Raw genomic sequence first — 26606 nt, 5'->3', positions numbered from 1 at the left:
TTTATTCTTTGAAATATTTTTTTTTTGTCTTCTCAGTTTAATGTATTTACATTTTGTAACATTAAAAGCTTCTCATACAATTTAAAGAAACTTGGCAAACATTGCTTAGACTAAGGTTGATAACCCAAGAGTAAATGTAGACCTTGTTGGCAAGTTCTCAATCGTGCCACGTCTCGCAAAGTAACACGTAAGGCCATGTACATCAGATGCAATCGTCTACTCTTTGCCCGGAATGCATATATGCAACAGTTTTATTTACAATATCCAGTAACCAAAACAGAAAAAATAGCACAAAAGTTTCAGCGAAGAGGATTTGAGTGCACTTTTCGATAAAAATGGATTTTATATTTTATATCCTTTTTTATTTTAAAGGTGTATAAGTTCGAAATCCCAAGATTCACATTTCTTTTTTGTCCTTTTGTTAAAATATCTTTTGAAATTTTATTGCATAAAAAGAAATACCACTTGACTTTAACTTTCTATAAGAGTGATGAAAAAGTTCGTAGACTCAGAAGTTTTATTAAGGAATGCGTTGGGTGTTGTTTAGATATAAGTTGAAAAATACACGATTTCAGAAATTAATCTTTAAAATTTATATATTTATATTTTTATATTAGAGAGTATCACCATTCGTATTCGGTTTTGCGATATATTCAAAATCGTAGAATCAAAGACTTCGAACGTTGAAATATACATAAAATTCATATAGCATTTAAATAGATAGAACGCGAAAAATATAAAATTGGTAAATTGGACTATTCGTAGGGTATCCATAAAACACAGAATAATCGAATCATTTGTCAGCTTTGAAAGAATCCGTTTCCTAACAAACAATAGTAATCAAATATTGATATAACTTCGATTTTAAAAATATTGAACAGAAATAGACTGTGGGGTTTCACTCCTCAGTAGAACAGAGGAATAAAATGTTATTGCGAAGCTATCAAATGGTTCGTCATCATGTCAAAATGATAACCATTTTAATGGTTTGATTTTAAATATTTTGAAAACAGTATATCGACTCTGCTTGGGGCGGATGAAACCTCTGGTCATATACTCTGTTTCTATCTAGTTTTGATCTGGATCAGGCGAAAAATACAGGAAATATTTGTGTGAAGAAATTTATTAGAATAAAATATCGAAATAGCAGATATGGGTATTGAGTAATTTATATCTATATGGGTAATGGATATTTAAAGATAAATATTTAAAATTGTGTATTAATAGAGAAAATTATAACGTTGCTATACATAAGGTTAAGAAAAAACTTGTTAACACTTTAATTTACTCAGATTTTAGTCCAGCCTTCCTGAAGTACTGTTGATTACATTGTGATTTTTCAGAAGATATACACAGAATATAAACAGACAAATTCTAATACTAAAAAATATAACAGTTCAGTAAAAATTATTGGACTTTGTTTAGTCTCCTGAAGAAATATAATATTATTTATTACTATAACACTCACTGATAAGTGAATAATATGAAAATCTCATTAATTAATAGAAATAAGGCTACATGATGCTCAAATTCAATTAAATGGCATATGTCTGGTATAATTTGCACGCATAAAATCATATATACGGCTTGTCGAATTGCCAAGTACCTTCTGCTCAAAAAGTACTCGAATTTTGTAAATAAAACATACGAATTTCAACATTATTCCAAATTTATTTTATCTCCTTCAAAATATGCTTCTTCTGAAGCGATATACATATGCCAACGCTTAACCCAATCTTCCATGCACTTTTCGTAGGTCCGTGCAGGCATGGCTTTTAGTTCCTTGGGCGAATTCTTTTTTACTGATTCAATCGACTCAAACGCTTACCACGAAGGCGCAATTTGAGTTTCGGGAACAGGAAAAATTCGCACGGATCCAGATCTGGCGAATATGGTACCTGAGCGATAGGAGATGTGCCGTGTTTGATCAAAAAATCGCGTACAACAAGAATTGAGGTAGTCTTACATTAACACTTGAGGTAGTCTCACATTAACAGCTGCTGTAAACAAACTAATTGACAGATGGCGCTCAAATTTGTACCATATGTCAAGAAAGCGTGTACCAATATAACAAAAAAAAATTTTTGAAAAAGATCTATTCCTTAAGGAGTAGTTAACAAACAACAAAATCCGGATACTTTGAGAAGTAGGTATATAGTTTACTATACTTTGTATACTTTCATATGTTTGCTACTTTATTTTGTACACTATTGCTTTAGTAAATCTTGAAGTATGTTACTCTTTATAATACCATATAATTATTAATTCTAGAAAACTTCGATTATAAGATATAAATAACTGCACCCTTAAAATAACACCTTAGGTTAGTAAGACCGTAGGGTTAGAGGAAGTACTAACCACACTTGATGTACAAGCCTGGAGAAGGCGCGCACTTAGCAGGTGCAGTTTGAAAAAAATGCTTCTTCAGGCCAAACTCCAATAACGGTTTGTTATGGCCAATGAAATAAGTAAGTAAGTCAGATCACTGATGATGGGTATTTAGCAATACGCAAAACAGCTGTTAAGCCAGCCCAAAATTCAATTAATTAAATATAAAAAAATTAATAAAATAAAAGTTATTGTTGTTGTAGTTCACTACTTTACGAAAACTTTTTAACAAAATAGAAGAGTTTCTATTAAGTATATGGTAATAGTCACTATCGGCGTAGCTGACGTTAAATTATAATTTATTAAAAAAGTAAATATATAACTATATGTATTATAAATAATATTTATAGTACATATATATTCCACATATAGCATATATATTATTACACAGAAAGCTTTTTACTTAAATATACTGTATTATATTGATTAAAAAATTTAACATGTGATTTTATTTGTACGATACAAAGACATCACATTTCATCGATATTCTTTTCTTTGATTTTTGTTTTACATGCAGAGTGTATGACCAATCCGGAAGGCAGATCTGTTACATATACCTTCACATTACCTATAACAACAATTTTAATGTGTAAGCTATATACTAAAGTATATAACTAAAGTATAGGTATATCCTAATTTCATACTAAATACGATATGCATTTTTTTAAAAACTCTTCAACTACCCATCTTTTATCCGTTGTGAATTACACATGCATAGCGCATAATTTTCACTTAAAACTAATATGATGCTCCTCATATACTAGGCTTATTTCATAACCCAAGCTTCTCGTAAACATTTAATTTCAAACCAATTTAATGTTTTAGTGTCGCATGACGTTGTCTCCAATTCACGCGCATTTAAATAATGACAGATAATGGCACACGTATATATGCAGCTGCCGCTACTCGTATATACAAGCACTCTCAATCATATCTGCATATAAGCAACTCATCTGACTTATTCATCACGCAGGCCATTAAACTACACAGATACAATCTGTGACTGCAGTCATGTAATTATGGCCTTCCTTTGACTAAATGTGACTGAATAGTTTAATTCAGTCTCAATGACATAACATTTATATCGCGTTACTGTTGCATTATTTTCGGTTGTAGTGCACTTAAAACTCAAAACTCAAAACACAACACAACACAGCACAACACAACACAACACAAGACAACACAACAACAGACGACAGTCAATACCTAAAAGCAACACTAACAACAAGAACAAGAAAATTGAAACATAAAACCGAGTGCACACCCAGGCGTATACGTTACATGCATTTCCTACATAAAAATGGAGTCGGTTACATTTCTAAACAAAAATTTAGAGAAAAAAAACACAAGTCAGGCACCATCTTTTATTTTGTTTTTATATTTTATGTTTAATTTTTTTCCACTAGCAACACAAGGATCCTGAGGGTGTTGCACTGGAACGTGATGTTTAATTAATGGAACTTTTTCATGTGTACAACATTTACACCGCACGGCTGGGATTTATGTATGTTTTCTGCTACAGCCTCCAGCCTCCAGCCTACATATCCCCACTATAGGAGGAGGATGTGTTATTTGCATATGCGTGTTTCCATATATATATATATATGTTTCCATATAAGCTGACTTGACTGTGTGACAAGTTCAGTGTGCGATGACCGGAAAAATGACTTTTTAAAATTCTAAATAAAACAAACAAAAACAACAGACAACGCCAAAATATGATATATGCTTACTTGCTGAGATTTGAATGACATTTTAAATGTTTTCTGAGGGATTTTATGGAATAATTAATTTTACTCTCGACACACATGGAAACTATTTTCATTCTCCCAAAATGCTGCAATATATATAGCAACACTAACAGTTTCTGTTCCGTCATTAATCTTCACAATCAACATGAACTGGCAGTCAGTTATGTGTTTGACCCAAATTTTTTTTAAATTAACTGCTGAACATATATTTTTGAAATACTATTTAATTTATATAAAAAATGTTATAGTTGAAATTATAGCGAAATCAATTCTTTGATAACTATTTATTATAGTATTATGAATAAATTGAAATACATGATTTATTAATATTCTCTAATGCATGTAAAGTTGTTGGCGTGTAATAGATAAAAAATTTATTTTACATTTTCGAAAAACCAGCTTTTATAAAATATATGACAGAATTTTATAACATTGACAAATTGTAATGGATTTTGTGAAACCACTTTTGATATTTTAAAAACAATAACTGAAAATGCTTCCTTCACTGATGTAACCACAGTTTTTGACAGGAAAAAGTATCACTAAAGCCAAATAATGGCTTCATATGTTTTGAATTTAACCACAGTTCTCGACAGGAAATATACCACTAAAGCAAGAGAATAGAAATGATAAGTTCTATGGAGCTTTGGGCAGGAAAATCAGTTATAAATTATTCAAAAAGTGATTTTCAATGCGGTTGCATAGGCTCTGATAATGTCAAATGCTCTGGTTACCAAAATATGGTTGTTAGCCTTGATAATACCAAAAAACTGAACATGTAAGAGATACCTTTTAGTTTGAAGCTACCAAAAGGACAATTGCACAACATTTCACATAACCAGTTGGCCATGAGGAAAGTATTAGGAAAGTGAATCCAGCTTATGCTAATACTCATTCGGAGGTAGTTATTATTTAGTGATTCTGCTATAAAAAGAATAATTTTTTGAGATTTATAGTCATTGATGAAATTTAACATCCAAAAATTTCGATTTGTCACCATATCGAACCATGAGAAAGCTTAACGATAATTATAGTTAAAAGTTGTTAGATTTTTAAATTTTCCTTAATCAAATGCATATATTCTTATATATTAAATAAATTATTCTTCATTAGTTATTATAGTAAACATATATATAATTTCAAGTATCTCAGCTAATTTTATCAATGAGCAGAATATTTTTGTGTCAATTTTTATTGTCGAATACCAATATTAATCAAGAGTCTGGTAAGGATTACTGAAATCCAAAAAAGACGGAAATGTGTCTATTTGATTTAAATATATTTTTTGAGCATTTGTCTTGAAACTTATTTATTCTTTAATTTTGTTAGACGCATGATTATGACTAAAATGATGCTGCAGAAGATCATAATAATGACGATTTTTATAACTATAATAACTGTCATTATGGAATATAAATATTCCAAGCTATTTTGTACAATTAGTGGGTTAGTGTTTTTCTAACATTCAACTTTTTGTTAATATTCATTGCTCTTTTCGCAGTATGTTTTTTGTAAATAAGAAAACTGTGCTTAGTTTTTTATTTCTTGCTTTTTTTGTAATGTCAATTATATAGAAAATACTTACAAGAACTATAAGTACTTGAACTCCCATTTATTATACAGTAACTTGAATTCAATTTTATTCTAATTTTAATTTTGTTGGGTTGTCCCAATCTTATCAAATTTGCCAAAAGTAAAATAAGTTTTGTACATATATATATATTGATATTGATATTGATATATAGAAGCAATGTCTCAGTAAAATAATAAATATAAATTTTGATATCACCTTCATCATATTTCAAATAACCTCAAATATATAACCTCAACTTTGGATTCGCAGTTTATACATTGCTTACAAACGAATTCACTGGAAAATGATAACACACCATAACCCATACAAAAAAGATTTTCTCTATCGAATACTTATAATTATTCTAGTATAGGTATAAACCCCTTTTATTCATAAAATCCGAAATAAAACAACGGGGTGTTCTTGTTCTATAGTAAATATGATTACAAAAAACCTTTTAAAAAATAGATGAATCTGTAATAATTTATAGGTCACTAAACAATGAAAATAAATCACTGACTTCATATGCAATTTTAAAGGCATCCCAGAACTCAAGTTCTTTGTAGAAGCTATTCATTCCGCGGTAGTTAACTTGAAGGTCTTAATAAATGATACTATATTTAAAATATGTATAATGATAGTGCGCACATTTCCAAACATATGGCAGCGAGGTATGAACTTTCACGGTTCCAAATTTTTAACAATTGGTTGTCTCTGGACGAAAATTAGTTAAGAAAACCACTAAACATTGGTGGAATTAATGGAGCACGACTAACAAGTAAACTGTCAGGACAAACTGCAGGTACTAAACTTCAACCATGTAATAATTTGATATCATTTAAAAAGAACAGACTACATAAAGACGCTTGATGAATAATCGGTGAAATGCAACTAAATCAGTCCATTTTTTAAAGTAATTATTCCGTGCGATGAGAAATGGATTAAATGCGAGAATATCCAATACAGGGGATTATGATCATGGAAGCAGCATGGACTGCTTGACATGACTGTAAAGCATGAGTTGTCATGTTGAGCGTGTGGTGTGATTGGAAGGGAATTGCATATTACGAGCAGCTCCAGCCTTTTTAATTAGGTCCTCTACTACTAACAGAAAAGGACTAAAATTGCAAAAAAGAAGAGCAGTTATGTTTGCATACAAGGCTTTCTAAAAAAATCAAACAAACATCTTTAAAAAGATATATTTCTTATAATATAAAATAAGATTGTATTCATAAACTAAAAGCTTTTAATAAATTACGACGCTTAAAGAGACATGCTGCGTCAAGCCAAAACCCGGTTACGATTTGTTATGACCAAATAAGAATACCTACTATATATAGAGTCAAAAAGTGTTTATATGCACATGGAATTGGAACATTTTCAAATAATTAAATGCTATAAGTATTTACACTTTATTTGATATAACTAAAAGGAATATCCATTAAAATCTTCAACACGGTTAATGCAAAAATAATGAAATGAATTTGGCCACAAATTAATGTCCTTTAAATTAAAGAGTAACAAGACGTAATCTTTAAATCAACATCAGATCTTTTCAACATCAAAGCGCTAATGAATTAGCTACCATGATAAATAGAATAAATGTCACACTACAAACCCCCACACGTCATTAGATACAAAAACAATTGAACAAGCAACGCAAAAAGTTAAATATTTTGACAAACTTACAAAACTGAAATCCGATTACAAGCGATTAATACGCAACGGAGGGACCAGACGAAAGTTAATTTTCCAAACAAATTATGACGAAGCTGTGATGGAATCATTTACGTGTTAATTGTTCATAGCAAATTACAACTAAACCGAAATTCAAATTCCGAGTTGACAGTTGCCGGTTGCCGGTTGCAAGCAACGCTCCGGATACACGCAAAGTGACAGCGAAAAAAGTCAGGCACAAAAAATTACTCTAAATTGCTTTATGAAAATGGAGCAGGGGCAGATGGTTGGTTGAAAGACTTCTCATCGTTACCGTTTGCCCCCAAATCGGAATAGACTCGCATGCTTGAACGATTCAAATTGAGTTTTGCATTTTGACGCACCGTCAGCGACTGATTAAAAAAGAGGGTGAATTTAAATCGTCTGCTGTGGCCAAAAATATCCATAAAAACGAGCAACAATTGCCGGCAACGTAGCTTAAATTGATACAAAAATATTTAAAAAAACGGAGCTTAAAAAAAACATTTAGAAGTGTTACATGTTGACTTATTTTGCTTTCGGCCTCCATCACAAATACAAAACAACGCCAGCAACCCTGGGCAACTTTAATTCCCTTCCCCCGATGATATGTTGCTGTGATACCTTCCGAAAAGTAAATAATAGCAACCGTGAAGCAGCACAAGTGGTGAGCTAGAAACGTTTGAAGCTTTCCTATTGTTTATATTTTAAACAGTATTTTTGACAGTTCATTTGAGTAACTGAGATCCGTATAGGTGTGAGTGTTCAGATATTAAAAATTAACTCCAATCAATTGACAAACAACATTTTTACACTGCAATATTAACTGTTCAGAAGGTTACTTACACTTAAAAAAAAGCACTACATATTTATATTAGACAAGTAAATTATCAAAACGTATTCCAACGACTTCGATTGTTTATTTTTGTTTCATATAGCACATTTACTTTTAACTTTGGTTGGATTTATTATATTTTACTAACATTAACAAGAGGATAAGTCGATGCTATGACTGCGGCTTATACTGAGGTTGGAGTTGCGACCTGGTACACCAAAGTCCACTTCAGCTCAAATAATCGCCCGTTATGCAGCTATGGATTAACATTCCTCATAAGTAGACCTAAATGACTACGTGCTCAACGAAAGGCACGAGTGAAAGTAAAACAACCTAAGAAATCTAAAAACTTTGCTAAGCCCTTAATTTTACAAGATGACTTTGAAGAATTATGATCTTCTATTGACCAAAGATGGGCATTGACAAGGAAGATGAAATACGAATTGCATTTCCTCTTTAAACCCAGATGACTGCGACTTAGTATGCTGCTATAATACAGCTCATTAGACTCAAATCCTGCTCTGACGTTTTGGACGCACCCCAACATATACAACTTAGATAGAGAAAGCTGTGATAATACCAGATCATGGTCATTAAGAGAGAAACCTTCAAGGCGAATTAGTTCAATTAGTCCGCAGAGTTTTCATCTATTTGTTAATAGCAGAATCACATAACAGATATGATTTTAAAATCTCTTTTTTATTTTGAACTACCATATTATGTGGCATTAAAGCAGAAATCATTATATTTCATGACTTTGGGGTTTGATCTAAAGGTGGACCACTATTGATATGATGAAAGGTTGCTGCTCAAATATACGGTAAAGTCGATACGATACCGAAGCAATTGTTCGTAAATAGTAAATGTTTGTAATTCTTTTCAAATTTTAAATTAAGAATTTGATAAAAAAAAAAGAAAAATAATTAAATAATCAAAAATTAATTACTAAAATTATCTATTTAATTTTTTAAACAATTCTTAGTAAAAGAAAAAAATCTAAGTAAAAATATACTAAAGAAGTTCAATAAATCTAACTGTAAACATAGTATTACAATATTTTCAACCATATATTGGATATTTGATATTAGTAACTATTATTAAAAATATCAATACTAATATTTGATATTAAGATATTAGATATTGAGTATTAGATATTAGTAACTTCTATAGTTAACCTCAAGCTAAATGAGCTGCTTGCATTAACAAAAGAGGCAGTTATGCGAACAGAAGCCACTCCAGCTTTAATTCAATAACAACATCCGAGAATCGAAGGACGAAAAAGAACCCAAGTCGTTTCGTGGTCTACTTCGACTAATCCTTCACTTCAGTGGGGCCACTTGTTGGACAATGCGCTGTCCCAACGTTCCACCATATATATATATAACTTCTATAGTTATTAAAAAATAATTATAGTAAGTATAATATCACACATCGCATATAAAGTATGAGTGCTAATCCATCATACATTTTTGTTGCATTTTTAAAAAAAATACATTCATATATATATTTATATATACATTTTTATGCGATTATATTTATTTAACAGCAACAACCATAAAATAACAGAACTTTTTAAAATTTTAATTTTTATTCCTTTTTTATTTTATTGCTTCAGAATTATTGCAATTTCAAAGATATCTTCCCTAACTGCATGCTTAATGTAGCGCTTTAAACTTCCCTTCGATTCAAGAGTGAACTGCTGCTATAATTTATTTTATATCATTTTTAAAGCAATATGAAGACTGTGGAAACTTCGACCCTTTCAATTCCTTAAAGTTATTATACAAATTCCATTACAACTCTTTTAAGTGTAATTTTCCTTAGTCCTGGTTTTATGACGCAGCGGGAGTCTTTCAACTCGCTTAATGGGGTGAATAATAAAATTAAGATAAAAAATTCAACATATGTCGAAGGATTTTAATGATACGAATTTAAATGTTAAGATAGGAGGATAAGAGAATTTAAATTTAAATTTTGAATTTTGGATTTTGATCCTGAGCCTCAGCCTGTGTATTGATTCTGATTAAGTTAAAATATTAATAAAAATTGTTTATATTACAAAAGAATTTTTCTAGTACTTGAAGAGTATATGCTATTTTCCGTTGAATGCAAATAATAAGTATAATAAACATCTGTACATACATTTTGCAAGTACTTCACGTTGTGTGGGTTTACCCTAATCCAACGTATTCACTTTCCCTTATTGCTATTTCAAGGCATAAACCCCCACTTTTAACTCTCACGTATTTTTGTCCTATTAAATTTCTTCCATATTCTTACATTTGTTTCTTTCCTTGATAGAAGAAATATTACATAAAAACACTTCCCCGCGCGGTATCTCAAGGAATCACTTTAAAGACGTAGTAACATATAAGGACAACATATAAAACTTTATATGTCCTTGTGTTTAGCTTCTTAACTTTTGGGATTAAAAATGTGTTCCTTCTTGAAAAACTTTAAACTTTACTTTAAAGTTTTTTAGGGTTAATGTGATATGTAAAGTAACATTTTGAAGTGCACAACTGTTGTGTTTTCTGTATAAAATTTTTCCATGCAATTACATTTTGTATTAATTTTGATTAGATATGTGACGAATAATACGATGAAAGAAAAATTTAAACTGATTAGATAAAAATTATATATCATTAAATTTTAATAATAAATTTAAGTTCAATAACTCAATATATGGGTCATTCTTTTACAAATCGGTCAGCTTTTTGATCTCATCAGCTCCGATTTGGCTGAAATTTTGTTTGTATTCTATGAAACACAAACAAAGCTGATGTTGATGAGTAGCCAACATCTTTCGAAAAAAAAAAAAATTTAATCATTGCACAATTGTTGTTTGAATGCAACCCTTAACGATCTTATAAATCTATCCATCCACCCTAAGGACTACTCTGTTGGAATCTGTTCACACAAAACATCAACAGCTTAAATTTAGATTTGACATAATACTTTTGACGTATTTGACAGTTTATATTTTTACCAATATCTGTAATATTAATAACATGGTATTAACATGTCTAAGCTTCCAAGGTATATTAGATCAACAGACATACATAGAGATCTTAGGATTGACTCAGTGAGAAAATATATCAGAGACAGCTCTAAAATTATTCACTAAAGTTGATACGCTACTTAACCCCGCCCTAACAATCCTCAAGTCCACTTCTGGATTCTCAGGAAGATATGCTGATTTAAGGTCCGTCATCAACTAAAAAACAAATAAATTATATGACTTCTTAGCCTAGTTAAAGCCTAGAGGGGAGTAGTGATAAGCCCCCCAGCCATTATAGAGTAAAAGTGCGTAATAGCACTAACTCCAGAAAAAGAATCAAGATTAATAACAAGTTTCATAATTTTATCAGATGAATATTTATAAAAATATAAACTTTTAATTATTTTATTTTTAAGAAGTCATTACACCAAACTTGGTGGAAAGTATTTTTTATTAACATTTTTTCCAGGTTTTCGAATACTGCATTGATTATCCGTACTTTTAGTCTCCTTCCAATTGTAGGAAACTAAATAAGACTACAATTAACAACTAAAAATAACTATAATTAATTAATTCAATGATTCTACAGCTGGTTTGTGATATCGTTCTTATTTAGCACAACAAGTAAATTTGTTAATGGACTTTCACAGCAAATTAATAAAACTCCAAGTTTGAAGATACAAGCCAAGTACGGCTTTGGGTCAGTTGGTTAATAAACTCTGACTCTAAGCTTGAAATCTGGCAGGGTGCGCATTCAACCCTTGATACTTGCAGCCTCAAAAAATTATTAACGAATAATTAAATTTAAAAATATTTGGCAATACTCGATATAGCTGTATGGTGTCTCAAGAATTTAATTAATTAATATTTAATAAAACAAAAAAAAATGTAATTCAGTACTGTCCAAAATACGTCTCTATAAAAATAATGGATTCTATAAAGAAGCATGGGTTTTTCTATCATAATTAAATCAATATGTTTTGAATCATTTTGTGTTATAAAAACTGTTTTTTTTTTGGAAATAAAATAAAGCAAAATTGTTATAATATTTTAAATCTAAATAAATTTCTTTATTAGCAATTTTAGCTGCAATATTATATAAAAATATGTTTCGAAGGCTTTAAAAATTAATGTACTGAAATCGCTTAAAGTAAAACTATTGCATGGACATTTTTACCCCAATGGAGATTGTATTTCAAAGTGCAGTTAAAACTAACAACATAAAACTATGCAAAGACCCATAAAAACTGTCTGAGTGTTTGGATTACTGTCATTACGTTTCTTACCGCTTCTGTGACAAACTATCAACAAATCACCCCAAATATATGAACACCAAACCTGCGATAGTCAAACAACACAAAGCGGAATATTTTTCCATTTTGTGTACAATTCCCAACAATATTATGACCACTGCAACGCTTTAGTTTATATTATAAGTTATATACAGGGAGTTTTCTCCCCAACTCCCTCTTCTTTTTACATACATTTATGTTCGCAACACCCACTATAGTTTTGATTTAATGCGATTATCACATGAACTTCTTAGCAACCAACAATTTATATGTTGCATGACAGTAAACAATGTGATAAGGAAACAAAGCAAATGCAACATGGAGTGGCATTAATTGGTCTAAACATGTTGCTTTATTGCGACCAACTTTGAGTTACACGGAGTAATCAAAACATCAAAAGTCCTGCGCTACTTGGAATAGTCAAGGCTGGGGACTGTGTGTTGAAAGTACAAATAATTTGTTAAATTAAAGAAATTTAAGGATTCAGTTGTTTTATATCATTTGTTCCTTCGGGATGAATACTATATATTTCAATACATAAATATATATATAGAAATGTTTATCTTCTGCACTCAGAAATGAAAACTATAAATTTATCAATAATAATATAAGTTTTTTAATGTGCTTTACGATTACGGTTATACTATACAGAAGCTAAAATTTGCTCAAAGTCAGGTTCTCCGAAGACTCTTCAAGTGTCATGGTTTATCCGCACGAATGATACGCTAACAAACCACAGAATAGACCCGGTCAAAAAATACATAAGGCACATAGCACTGAAACTATACGCGAAAACTAACAGACTGTCCTACATACCACTATCTAATCTCAGAGCACCCACTAGCCATATGGGGCGGTATGCAGATCTTAAATCAATCATCGAATAATCAGCGAAGCTTGTGAGGAATATATAAATTAGTCCAAGACAAGGGTGGGACTCTGTAGAAACCCCCCAGCCAAGAAAGAGTAAAAGTGCCCAGTTGCACTAACTCGGAAAAATCTTAACATAAGACTATTACGCATTAATACTTCAGTATTTTGTTAAAAAAAATCCTCTAAATATATTAATTTCCCTTAGCATAACTTTCGAGACGATATAATTTAAAAAACCCTCAACCAACTTTATTCTGAACTTAAAGTTACCAGAAGAATGCTTCATCAGAATAAATTCAGAATGAATTATTTAAATTTAAATACTGCAAACGATAATGCAGCATACAAAACCACTAACCTAATGCCCCGCCAAATGCGGTGCCTGCACTCATAACCGTACAACCCTACAGCGAGCGCAACCTGCACTCATAATCACTTGCAAATCGAAATCTGTGCAACGTGGATGCGTTGTGAGTTGAATAGTCCTTTCCGTCAGCAAATACCTATTAATAAATAATGAGCCTCGTGTTGAAACGTTAAACAAAATAGGAAAAAAAAAGATTGAATAAAAAATAAAAAGCAAAGCAGCTAGAGTACAATGACTCGTCACGTCACATTTCAACGGTGACGTTATTGATTGAAACTTATTATAACATTGTGGGCCCACAGAAATGATGTAGGCTCAACTTATTATTAGCAGGCTTAATGCACAGCATGTAACCGTTGGTCATATCAGATACTCGTACAGAAGGCGCGTACAGGAGAACTCTTAAGTTCAATATACTTATTTCAACTACGAACAAAAGTGGCTTTTACACAACTGTGCTGGATACGTGGATATTATTCCAATTCTTTAGTGCACACCTACACCAACTACTGTGCAATTTTATTTTAAAATAATTTTAATATAAAAAATTACCTTTTTTCTGGCATTCCAGCTTTATCAGTCTCCGTTGTTTCGATAATGGATTTACGCATTGGCGGACTGCTGACCAATGGTGGACTATAAACCCTAGGTGGGCTGGTGACTATTGGTGGGCTATGCATAACCGGTGGACTTTTGACTGGGGGTGGGCTACGCATCATTGGTGGTGTGGGCATTATTGGTGCACCGTCTCCTTCCGGTGGACTTTGCATACGTGCAGATAGAGGTGGACTCCTGACAATTGGTGGAATGCTATGTTTTGAATGTTGTGATTTGATTGATTGTTGGCTACGTAATGATTTTATCGAAGCTTGTGGCGATGTCACAACGCCTTGTTGCACACCTGAAGCAATAGATGCTGCTGCTGAGGCTACTGAACCGGCTGCAATACTACCAGCACGTGAACCGATACTCCCGCGTACACTGCCACTGCGACTTGATTTGCGGCTACCACTGCGACTACCGCTGCGACTGACGCTGCGACTAGCTGCATGACTAGTTGCACCACCAATGCTGCCGCTACGTTTAAGTGAGCCTGAAGCAATTGATGTTGTTTGTTGTGTAGGTGTGCCTGGTTCTTCGGCCTCCTCATCAATAGGTATGTCACGCGTGATTTGATCTTCTGTCACAACATCATCTGGTTGCTGCTCTGAAATTGGTGTTTTTTCTCCAGAAGCTTCTTCATCCATTTCAGGCTCATCTTCTAAGCCTGGCGGTGGTGGTATATCAGCTAAAACAAGTCCAGCATCTTTTTCTAATTCACCTAAATGCTCACTGGTTGGTGCAAGTATAGAAGAACCTGAATAACCATTGCTGGGTGGTGTTGTGATAGTAGTTGATTCATCATCATTTAAAGATTTATTTTCGTCAGGCATTTGATAAGGGGCAGGTGGCACAAAATCTGCTGTTGCCTCTACCGCAGCTGCCAATACAGCAGCAATCATTTCATTAGTTTCATCATAAAGTGGTGGTGGGCTTGGTGCACTCAATTCAGCGCTTATGCTTTTCGGTGAAATTGGTTGCGGCGGTGTGTCATGATGTGGTGGTAATGGTGGTGGAGAGTTTGGTTGCGATTGATCACTTTCTGAAGGTGGTGTTGTTGGCACATGTGTTGGCGGCACATAAGCAACTGGTGGTGAGGTAAATTTTGTTAAAACAGGTGGCGTAATTGGTGGTGATGGCGAAGTTGAAGGTGATTTTGTGATCGATGGTGAAAGAGGTGCTGTACTGGCTATAGGTGAAACATGTGGTCCACCACTACCGTGTATGTAAGACAAATTTGAGGGTAGTGGTGGTAAAGGTGGTGGAGGAGTTGATTTATACTCGTCATCATCATCATTATCTTCTTCATCTGCGTCATCCGGTTCATCAGCATCGCCATCATCACCTTCATCTTCTGTTTCGATAGGTGGCGAAGATGCAAAACGCATTGGTGCAGCTATAGGTGGCGACATAGGTGGTGGTGGTATCATTTCCAAAACAGAATTTGTTGGAGATGCTGGCGGTGAAGACATAGCTGTACTTGATAGTTGTGGTGGTGGTGTTGGTGGCAAGTCATCATGCTCACTTAAAGTAGGCAAATGTGTTGGTTGCATGGTCATAGCTGATGTTGTTTGTGGAGGTGGTGGTATCATTTGAGCCATAGCAGCAATTTCAGCATCCAAAATATCTTGTGGTATTGGTAGTGGTGGAGTAGGTGGTTGTTGTGGTTCACGCGCGATTGCGCTATTATCAACTTCTTCAATATCCGAATCAATGCCTTGAGCAAAATCCATGTAAAATGTATCACGCGAATCGCTTGAACCGCGACGCAATTTTAAAGATAGATCAGGTGAACTATCCATGATTAATGTATATATATATGTTGTTTTATCTTTTAAACCGTTTTATGGAGTGAGTATTTTATTTTTGTTTTTATAAGTGTTATTTTATAATTGTTTTAGATGTTTGAGTAACAATCGCAATTTATTTCACATTGGAAATGCTAAGAAAATATAAACACTTATTTTTTTTAATAAAATATTAAGCATTTTTAGTGATTTTTTAGTAAATCAGGTAGTTAAGTACAAGTGCGTTGATTATAAAGCGTATTTTTCATTTATATTATATGGTCTCATCTACACAAATATCAAGTCTATTAAATTAATCATTCACTGTTTTATTAAATATCGCTGCAGCATCTGAATATCTTCAGGACTACAGTTTATTTTGAGCCAAATGAGTTTAAAAGGATTATCTTACTAATAATTGGTTATACAGACTAAGAATACGAAAAATTTTTTTCCAATATTATGGAACTTAACAGGAATTATGACAGTACTTATAGGTAAGACAGACTGAATGCACAAGATATCTTCTTCAAATACTGTAGAGCTTAGCAGGGAGTATGAAACTATTAATAGGCAACACATACTGAAGACAGAAGATATATGCGTCCAATACTATAGAACTTGACAAGAATTTTAAAACTAATAATAGGCAAGACATAGCTTCCTCAAATACTGTAGAACTGAACAGGGATTATGAAACTATTAATAGGCAAGACGTACTGAAGACAGAAGATATTATAAAACTAATAATAGGCAAGACTTACTGAAAACACAATATATTTTCTTCTAATACTGTTGAACTTAACAAAGAATAGTGTGCAACGCTAGTGAATCCAAATCCAAATCAAAAACGTGAATTTTAAGTGATCCAAGTTCAAACTACAGAGGGTTTTTATATTTTATTTTTCATTCTTTATAATAGAGTTAGTAACTAAAAAAGTGATCTCACTGCATTTTTAATTTATTTTCTGTTGTAAGCATTCAACGTAAGGATTATCTAAAACCATCTAGTTAATTAGGTTTCTATTAAAAAATTTTCTCAGCGTTTAAACCATCAAATTGGTTATTTAGTATATTTTGTTTAACATGAGAAGTAATAATTAGTATTACACTTGATTTTCACGACATTATTACTCAGTATTGCAGAAAGATCTAATAAATAAATGGACGATATTAAGACCCTACTATTACCTAGGGAGATCATATCAGTTATCGCGCCGAACAAAAATACGAATATTTAACTCCAACATAAAATCTTGCTTCCTACACGGATGTCAATCTTGGAACGCTACGGAAAACGGCATCAATGCATTATAAGTTTTCGTAAATCAGTCATTACGCAAAATTGTTAGAGCATTTTGGCCAAATACAATTCCAAATGAACATTCATGTTCTTTAACTAAACAAAGACCCATAAGAACCCAAATCAAAAACTGCAAATGGGACTAGGTCGGTCACACTTTGCATAGACCGACTGGTGATAGCAGAAGCATGGCGATTGAGTGGAACCCGATGGATAGCATGGACAAGGAAATGTCACACAAGCAGAAAAGCTGGGAAGAGTTGAAGCTACTGGCCACCAATCGTGCCGAGTGGAAGATATTTGTTGCGGTCCTATGCTCCTCCTAGGAGTTAAAGGATTTAATATATATATCTATATATTACCTAATATCCTAGTGATATCTAATATATAGGTGAACGATATAATAAATGGTATGTAATAAAATATAAAAAATTACTACACTTTTATTTTATGTTTTCTATATGTATTTTTATTGACTACGTCGTCATGCTTTACTTGTCTTAAAGCCTTATCATAATGCGCAATGAAGGATTTAAGGGGTACTTGATGCTTTGAACATCCTCTAGACAGAAGTCTACAACAACAACAACAACCAACAAACCAACTAACCAATTGTTTTTAGACAATTTTTCGCATCATAAAAGCGCAACAACGCATTTATCTACGCTTTACTGCGATTGCAGGGAATTTGTAGTTGATTTTCAGTTGCGGCACAATAATGCGTAGTAGCGCCAAAAACAAAAAAAAACAAAAACAAAAACTGGAAGGAGATGTACGCGTGATGTACGCGTACTTAATGGATTCCAACCCTCATGCCATAAACCAGCGAGCTGAGTACGACACTTGCTTTGTGTGCCAACAACGCCATCAAATGCCACAAAATAGTGCAGACACACACCCCTTTCCACTCGCTAAAGGCAAATATACGACAATTTTACACAAAAAAGCCCATACAATAAATGAACACTTAAACACACACACACATATGTAAATGTTCAGTGATGCTACGCACTGTACGCACACTTATACCATAAATTGTTATTGTTTTCTGAGCTTAACAACGAAAGCGATAGTTTATTTCGTTATTTCGTTGTTTTGTGGAGCAGCGTTTGTTTGTGTATTTTTCTTATTTATTTTAAATTTATTTTTAATTTATTTTTTTGTATTAGTTGAATTTTTCCATTTTTGTAAATATTTTTTAATTTTAAATTCACATAAATTTATTTAATAAAAAACAAAAAACGAAACGGAAAAAAATTATGGTACACATTATCCTTTAAAGAAGTGCTGCTGTAATAGTAGATATGCTGCTAGGTCAGCGTAGGTGTTTATTAAATAATATATGTACTCAAATTTTCGGCAGAGCATACAACAACAATGACACACACTCACACGCCCGTTTTTCCCGGCACACAAAAGTGTGTGTATACACCAAAAAATTGCAAATATTCGCAAATGCACAACTGCAAATTTTTTGATGTTTGCGATAAAGAAATTCGGCACTTAATTCCGCATCCTAAAACAATCCTCTTAAGTAAGGATTTTATTTTTTAGTTATTAGCTTCTTTTACTGATATTTTTTTATAGTTCATTCCAAACCGTTAAAGTACCTTTAAAAAGTCTTAGTGTTTTTTTTTGCTCTGTCTTTTTATTTTGTTATTTTGAAAAAATTCACTTTTTTCGAGCTGAACGACGAGAGGACACAATCCTGCTGCGACGACACTCAACAGTAGAATGAAGTACAGCGCAGTTTTGTATTTGTGCTCACAGTGATTTTTGTTTTTATATTTGAACTTCCAATTCCAGTCTCAGAAAAGCGCGCACATTCACATTTCAGCACGATTCGCACAATTCGACTGTACGAATAACATAGCAAGAAGCAAACTTACAATTACGATTTTCTCTTCTTCTTCGCGTATTTGTGTTTAAGCTCGAACTTGTGCTGCAACATTACTTTTGTGTCTGTGTGTGTGTGTGTGTGTGTGTGTGCGAGTGTGTTTGTTTGAATTGTGTTTTTACTGGTGTTTGTGACACCATTGGAATTTGTGTATTGTAAAATGTAAAATGTTTTGTTTTTGTTTTTGTTTACTTCTTCCGTTTGTTTTTATTTTCGCACTTGTAAACGAACTCACTGCCGATTATTGTGTTCGTCCGTTTTCATCGTAAAACCGAGCCGAGGCACGAAGACGAGATGAATGAATGCTGACAAGTGTGAGGCTGGCATGCTCTTCAGCAATTGAAAGCTTTTGTGCGTGAAAATGTCGACAATTAATTTAAGCTCAGCGATTTTGTTGGTGTTAGGCACATTTACTACGAACATTACTACTTCGTTAGACTGAATGGCGACCATTTCCGGTCTTTTGCACAATAATTATTTCAAAAAAAAAATACTCCATTTATTATACTGAAATAAAATATTATTTTACTTCAATATTATTAGCGTTTACATTGTGCTCATGATCCTTTTGAAGTAAATAGCAATTTTTTTTTATCAGCGGCTTTGAAGTTTGTGTAAAAAGTATTCGGCGTTTTTCTTAAAGTGAAAATAATTTTAAAATTTAATAATAGCTTTTGAAATATTCAAAACAATGGAAAAGTTTACAATGTGCGAGCCCAAATTTGGAGACCCTTCAGTAAGCCGAACTTTAAAAGTAAGAAAAATTTGATTTTAGTATTTCTGCTAGTTCAGAAAATACCGAATATTGGTCTATTAGCTGATTGTGTTGCATTTAAACTAGCCTTATAGAAAAATTTAATATTCACCCACCTTAATTTCCCATCGACCTGCTTAACAATATGCGGTACAAACTTCCTCAATTCCTGACGTTTTATCTGAATGACACTATCCGTATCTCTACAATCGTAGTTGCAACAACCGCTTGTACAGACTTAACTATTAATCCGTAATGACTACCTAGCAAAAACATCCCCTTCCTCCCCGCTTCTAATTTTGTCTAAGATATATATATTGTCTAAGTATCAACCTTTCTGATTTTTTTTTAAATCTGCCCTTCGCTTAATTACTGGAATAAAGTTTCAGCTTTTGACCTTTATAGTCAAAAGCTGTTGCCTTATGTTTGTCGAGATGCTAAAATTTAGTACTAATAACAACCATCTATTTATTATAGAAAAATAATAATTATTATCGTATATAGAAAAACGGGTTCGAAAAACTTAAAGTATAACAAATTAGAAAAGTTTCCAAGCTGCAGGTCCTTGCCAAATGAAAAACACTGCAGTTCCAGATATAGGAAAAAACATTGAAAAACAATATGAATAGATTTCATCCTCTAAAATTAAATTTGTGATATTTTTACTTCAAATCTTCTACGTGAATTTACTATAAAAAAAAATGGATTAATCCACTCTTGGTTAATACCCAGGAGATTTCTCCTAAGTGAAATATCATCAACTTAATAATGACAAATCGTTTTGTAATAACTCTACTAAAGTTTCCTATAACTAGAATCACTTAGTGTCTCACTTAGTATAACCGAATTTTATTTAAATTTATAAGGCTTTTATCTAAAGTAAGACATCATTGCTGGTCATTGATTTGATTGTGATTTATTCTATTATAATAAATAATTTTTAATTTCATAGCTTCTATTTTAACTTTGTTTATTAAATAATCAGCATTTAACCTTTAACTTTAATTAGTTAACTAAGAATTAATTTATTCGGCATCTTTAATATTTATTATCAATTTCCTCTTCAAATCCTTTTAATTATTCCCCCATCCGTATGTATTTATATTTATTTTATTTGCCCTAAAATTTACTGAAATTGAATACCTTTAACAGTTTAACTTATTTTATCTGTATTCATTGCAATAAAAATGTAAGAAAAAACCAAGAATATATGAAAGTAAATAACATCTTCCTAATCCTTTACAAACATTAACCTAAAACACCCAGTCTCCTTGTACCTTTTTAACAGGTTCTCAATTTTATTTTTATTATAATTTTTATTTCAATACATACTATTTCTCTACTAATGACCTTAATAATAACACCTTCTTTTCTACATTTTCCTTTCCAACTCTTCTCATCATTGTGCTCAATCCGCACAATATGTCATAAGGCGCAAAGGAATGTTAGGTGCTTTCTATCTTCAACTGACATTAAACAATTTTTTTCCTTTTTTATCCAACGAAACAACACATTTTCCAGGAATTCTTATCAATACTCTTCGCTATTGGCAAACTGGAACACACATTAAGCGTAAAATCTCACAATACATGTTACCCGCAATTAGCATCTTCTGTGTCATTCTCTTACAAGTACTCGTCACCAAAGTTCAAGCAGGACAATTTACTACAATTGCCTAAAGCTCACTGTTGAGCTTTTATTTGCTCTAAGCTTTGTATTTAAAGTAAATTTTAAAGTAATAGAGCCACATAAAGCTTAAGTATGTAAGCTTTACACCAGTGAACAAATTCAATACTGACAAAGATTTAAGTATTTAAATTAGTTGTAAATATATCAAAGCGGACTAAGAATATATATTTACTGTGTTAAATGTTTAGTTTATTTAATTTTTTTTATTTTTTATTTTTTTTATCGGTACATCTCCTATTCGAAGGATTGAAATATGATTTATATATAAATTTATTGTTTTTTTTGACATCTTGGTCAACAAACGCTCAAAACGACAGATTAAACAGATTAAAATACATGTGTGCAATGTGTACATTGTTTGATGTTTTTTAAATTTTTATTCATCATTTATTATATTTTTAATTATTTTTTTTGCGTCAATTAAATTGTTTGTATAACATTTGGAGTACATAAAAGTGCAAAATTGCATTTTTGTGTATTTGTGAAATGCACATTAAAGAAACATTTGATAGAGATGCATTTGATATTTTATCACAAATAAAAAAATATTTCATATCTCTAAGTATATGTAAACACAATATATTTTATTAAAAGCATTGTCCTGTTAACTTAAAATTTTAATTTTATATTGCCCTTAAAAATAAACAATTTAATTTTGTCAAAGAACAGAAACCATGTGGCAACGTCAACAATTATTTTATGGAATTTAAGCAGAGACGGTTGGCAACACCAACCCGACCGTATGACAGTTCGATTATTTGACATATTCGTGCGAAAGACCGCCAAATGCTATTATTGTTATTAACCATTAGTCTTAACATTAGTGCAAATAGATTTATAAAATAAATATTTAAATAAAATGGTTGAAGAAAGTGCAGAAAAAGTTGTCCGTATGCCATGGTAAATAAAAAATAATGATTTATTCTCTATATATAGATTTATTAAAGAATTTCATATTTACAGGGTAGAAAAATATCGACCGGCGAAATTGGACGATTTGATTTCACATGAAGAAATTATTTCTACAAGTAAAGAAATAAAGTTTAACCAATTAATATGGGATATAGTATATTTAAACATTTTTTGTTCTTACAACAGTTAATAGATTCATCAATCAAAAACAGCTGCCCCACCTGTTGTTTTATGGACCTCCAGGCACAGGAAAGACAAGTACAATATTAGCGTGTGCGAAGCAACTTTACACTCCAGCTCAGTTTAAATCCATGGTACTTGAATTAAATGCATCTGATGATCGTGGCATTAATATAGTGCGTGGTCAAATACTTAATTTTGCTTCTACGCGAACGATTTTCAGTGGTACATTTAAATTGATTATATTGGACGAAGCTGATGCCATGACCAATGATGCACAGAATGCCTTGCGTCGTATCATTGAAAAGTACACAGAAAATGTACGATTTTGTGTTATTTGCAATTATCTGAGCAAAATTATTCCTGCCGTGCAGTCGCGTTGTACGCGTTTTCGTTTTGCACCATTGTCCCCAGAGCAGATATTACCTCGATTGGATAAAATTGTTGAAATGGAAAAGTAAGTAAACATATTTCTATTTTAATTATGTAATTTAAACTTTTTTATTATAGGCTAAATGTCACTGAAGATGGTAAAAAAGCGCTAATGACTCTGTCCAAAGGTGATATGCGTAAAGTGCTTAACGTACTGCAAAGTACATCAATGGCATTTGATATCGTCAATGAGGATAACGTTTACACTTGCGTTGGTCATCCTTTGCGCAAAGACATTGAACATATTTTGCAAACTTTAATGTCAACAGAGAATTTTGAAACTGCTTATAATGGTAGGCATAAATTACACATGTTTAATAATAATTGGCGAACCATTCATATTATTTTTTTATTACTTTTAGAAATACAAGGTATCAAATCGGTTAAAGGCTTGGCTTTGGAAGATATACTAACTGAACTACATCAATTTGTTATGCGAAGTAAGTGTGGAAGTATAACATCTATTTGTTTTATATTGATATATACTTGGCTCTGATTTGGTTCGTAGCCAGAAATTTACTTCGGGCTGTGATTCCGGCTACATGCCTGCTTTTGACCATGTAGCAAAAGAAAATTGCTACTTGATTATATATACAAATTAGTAGTTGCAAATAGATTTTGACAAGCTTTGTTAACAGTTGTATTGCCATCTGTATTACAGGAGTTTCCTTAAATGCTCTGGAGCCAAAGAATGTTAAACAAAGCTTGTTTATCTAGTAACTTAATTAAAATAATACATAACGCTAAGTACTTTACCTTGCAAGTATGTTAATTATATTTACTTTATATTTTAGTTGAAATTCCAATGAGCGTGATGAACAAATTAATTATTAAATTGGCTAGCATTGAAGAACGTCTCGCAAAAGGCTGCAGTGAAGGTCCTCAAACAACAGCATTAGTTTCAGCATTTTTTATTTGTCGCGAAATGGTTACAATGGAAAGTTAAGTGTATTGAAAAATTTATAGTATTAAGAAATTATCAAAACAAACGATTACAACTATTAAAAATTTAAATATATTAAAATTCATACAAAAAAAAACTGTATTTATAATTTTGATTTCGTTTCTTTTTCATATTTGTAAATTGTTTGATGTGCGAAATCAAAGTGCGGTTCAAGTTCTTTGCGCACTGTTTCAATCCATTTCGCTACCTTTGGGAATTTCTCGCTTACATCGTAAGCTGTCGTGCCTAAAAAATAACACCAAACAATAATTAATTAATTTATTATTAAAAAGTTTAATTAATTTAGTTAATTACGTATTTGTTCTACTTCACAAGCACCGAAAACATCTGCAGCTGTTAACTCATTGCCATTTATAAATTTTGTATCTTTCAACCAGACTGTCTCAATCACACCTAAATCTCGTTCCATTTCAGACTTGTATTTTGCAACTTTACCTGGTGCCGCAGGCGCACCGAAAAACTTATCTTGTACCCAAAGAAAACGAAAATATAATGAGCAAGAAGTACGTATGCCATTGTGCTGCCACTGAAGAAATTCGTCCACACGTGCTCGTTTTTGCACATCCTTGGGATAAAAATGTTCAGCTATGTAATTTTTATTTGAAAAATATCTGCAAGAATTTTAAAGGAGAAATTTGAAAATATATAAAATTTCATCAGACATATTATAATTAATCATTGATGAATTCATTTCAAAAACGAAATTTACCAATAAGTACTGGATCGTCCCAGTTGAAAGAGATCTCTGTGAGTTTTTCTATTTGCATCTATGAATTCAGGGTCCGTATAATAAAACCTAAAATTCTAATTGGCGTTCGAAGCATGCTAACATACTCTGTGATCATAGCTGAATCAGCATAAGCAGTATATTAGCTTCAGTGCACTTGGAAGTGTGTAAGCAAGAAGCGTTACTTAGTGTGTAGGACAAATTCCTAAACAAAGACTGTTATATTCCGCTTTGTATACAAAGTAAGACCAAACTTAATTTGAAAAATGTGTGGAATAAATCCACATAACATGTCCCTAACTACAGTTATACATCTCATAACGGCGCCCATCTCTTTTTATGTCTTAGCACATACCAACATGCGCCTATTTTAACTTATAGACCCATTTAATCAAATCTGCAAGTTTAATTTTTCGCTGCAGCCACACTCCACCTTCTACTAAACCCTTCCTACATTCATCCTATATATTCATCATGTTGTGTTCATATTTTCTGCTGTGTAAATCTCTTCGGATAAACACTTTTCTGATCCTGTTGTCTAAATATTTTTTCTAATCTTTGTAATGTTAAAATAAATTTATACCATCACCAGTTCCGACTTACCTTAAAATAGCTATGCTCTCTGCCAATTTGAAATTTCCCTCAACAATCGCGGGCACCTTCTGAAAGCGATTAACTTCATTTTTAAACTCGATGGTTTGATTTCCACCTACAAACGATAGATGTATCTATATTTAGTTATATATATAAAAATTATTTTAATTAGAATATGACTTTAATCGCACCTTCCAATAAATTAATTTGATTCTCTTCAAATGGAGTGCCGCTTTGTTTTAATATGATGTAAAGAGCTCGGGATGGTTGTGATAGAAAATCAAAATAATATTTAAATTGAGCTTTAGACTCTGGCATGTTGTAAACTAATCAAAAATGAAGACTAAAATATAACGATTGCTAAAAAACCACTTCATGCCTTATATCATGAATCCAACAGCTGATTTACTTTCAGGAGATTAGATTTGACAAAATACAAAATCTCTACCGGCTTGATTTCTCCCCCATAAGTTCTCTACATACACTCTTAAAAAATAACAACCGAACAATGGATTTTTTTAATATGTTTAAGAGTCTAAAGAGTAAATTGAATCGTGTTATTATAGAGTAACAAAAGAGATGTCTATTTCTCTCTTACAGATATAACAATCCATTTGAGTCTGCTTATCAAAGACAATAAAATATATCTATTATTTAGTAGATATGAACTTCATTTTCTCTAAATGACATCGTAAAGGTTTTATATAGTGAATTATAGATTTAAACGGTTATAAACCGATATGCAGTTTATACTAAGTAGCATATCGTTCTTGATAACAGTCGCAGATATCGACTTCGCATAGTGCTTAATGTTTAAAAATACAATTTGCAATTGCAATTATTTTCATTTTTGTGTAATGTTTAACAAATGGAAAAATTCATCTGCAATCTCTTCGGTATAAAATGTGGATCAGGTGAAATTATGTTTAATTAAACAAAAATTAGTAATAGTAACAGTGTACAAACAATATATTTGGTAATCTGAATGATAT

The 26606-nt window shown here is 32.0% G+C and overlaps 3 protein-coding genes across 4 annotated transcripts in view; 1 reads left to right on the top strand and 2 right to left on the bottom strand.

Moving 5' to 3' along the window:
• The window catches only part of LOC119666373 (proton channel OtopLc), a 77879-nt gene extending 61702 nt beyond the window's left edge, over positions 1 to 16177 (bottom strand). Inside the window, exon 1 of the mRNA XM_038075654.1 lies at positions 14328 to 16177. Within this exon, the coding sequence (XP_037931582.1) occupies positions 14328 to 16177 (1850 nt within the window). The remainder of the gene's footprint in view (positions 1 to 14327) is intronic.
• A 6288-nt stretch (positions 16178 to 22465) lies between these two features.
• Positions 22466 to 24339, top strand: LOC119669191 (replication factor C subunit 5-like). Of its 2 annotated transcripts, XM_038079002.1 has the most exons (6): positions 22468 to 22705; positions 22769 to 22833; positions 22904 to 23354; positions 23408 to 23622; positions 23692 to 23769; positions 24124 to 24339. In XM_038079002.1, the coding sequence occupies exons 1-6, from the start codon at positions 22665 to 22667 to the stop codon at positions 24273 to 24275; spliced, it is 1002 nt and encodes a 333-aa protein (XP_037934930.1). In that variant the 5' UTR covers positions 22468 to 22664; the 3' UTR covers positions 24276 to 24339. The 2 variants fall into 2 exon arrangements, with proteins under 2 accessions (XP_037934929.1, XP_037934930.1); XM_038079001.1 differs by having other exon boundaries at positions 22466 to 22705; positions 23408 to 23769.
• A 31-nt stretch (positions 24340 to 24370) lies between these two features.
• On the bottom strand, positions 24371 to 26075 carry LOC119669190 (glutathione S-transferase theta-3-like). Its single transcript, XM_038079000.1, has 4 exons — positions 25806 to 26075; positions 25624 to 25729; positions 24588 to 24904; positions 24371 to 24518 (listed from the first exon to the last, which is right to left on the bottom strand). Exons 1-4 carry the CDS (start codon positions 25930 to 25932, stop codon positions 24376 to 24378), a joined length of 693 nt encoding a protein of 230 aa, XP_037934928.1. The 5' UTR covers positions 25933 to 26075; the 3' UTR covers positions 24371 to 24375.
• Between the last annotated feature and the right edge of the window lie 531 nt (positions 26076 to 26606).

Source organism: Teleopsis dalmanni, chromosome 1 (genome assembly GCF_002237135.1).
Source record: "Teleopsis dalmanni isolate 2A chromosome 1, ASM223713v2, whole genome shotgun sequence".
NCBI classification, from domain to species: Eukaryota; Metazoa; Arthropoda; class Insecta; order Diptera; family Diopsidae; genus Teleopsis; species Teleopsis dalmanni.
This window is presented reverse-complemented; position numbering and strand designations above follow the sequence as displayed.

What these genes read in the sequence shown, in the direction of transcription:
- LOC119669191 (XM_038079001.1), top strand. Translation starts at nt 22,665, where the DNA reads ATGGTTGAAGAAAGTGCAGAAAAAGTTGTCCGTATGCCATG. An exon ending in AAAGTTGTCCGTATGCCATG is followed by an intron (nt 22,706 to 22,768) that starts GTAAATAAAAAA and finishes TCATATTTACAG; the next exon opens with GGTAGAAAAATATCGACCGG. An exon ending in AAAATTGTTGAAATGGAAAA is followed by an intron (nt 23,355 to 23,407) that starts GTAAGTAAACAT and finishes TTTTTATTATAG; the next exon opens with GCTAAATGTCACTGAAGATG.
- LOC119669190 (XM_038079000.1), bottom strand. Translation starts at nt 25,932, where the DNA reads ATGCCAGAGTCTAAAGCTCAATTTAAATATTATTTTGATTTTCTATCA. An exon ending in GAGAGCATAGCTATTTTAAG is followed by an intron (nt 24,905 to 25,623) that starts GTAAGTCGGAAC and finishes AAATTCTTGCAG; the next exon opens with ATATTTTTCAAATAAAAATT. An exon ending in TTGTGAAGTAGAACAAATAC is followed by an intron (nt 24,519 to 24,587) that starts GTAATTAACTAA and finishes GTTATTTTTTAG; the next exon opens with GCACGACAGCTTACGATGTA.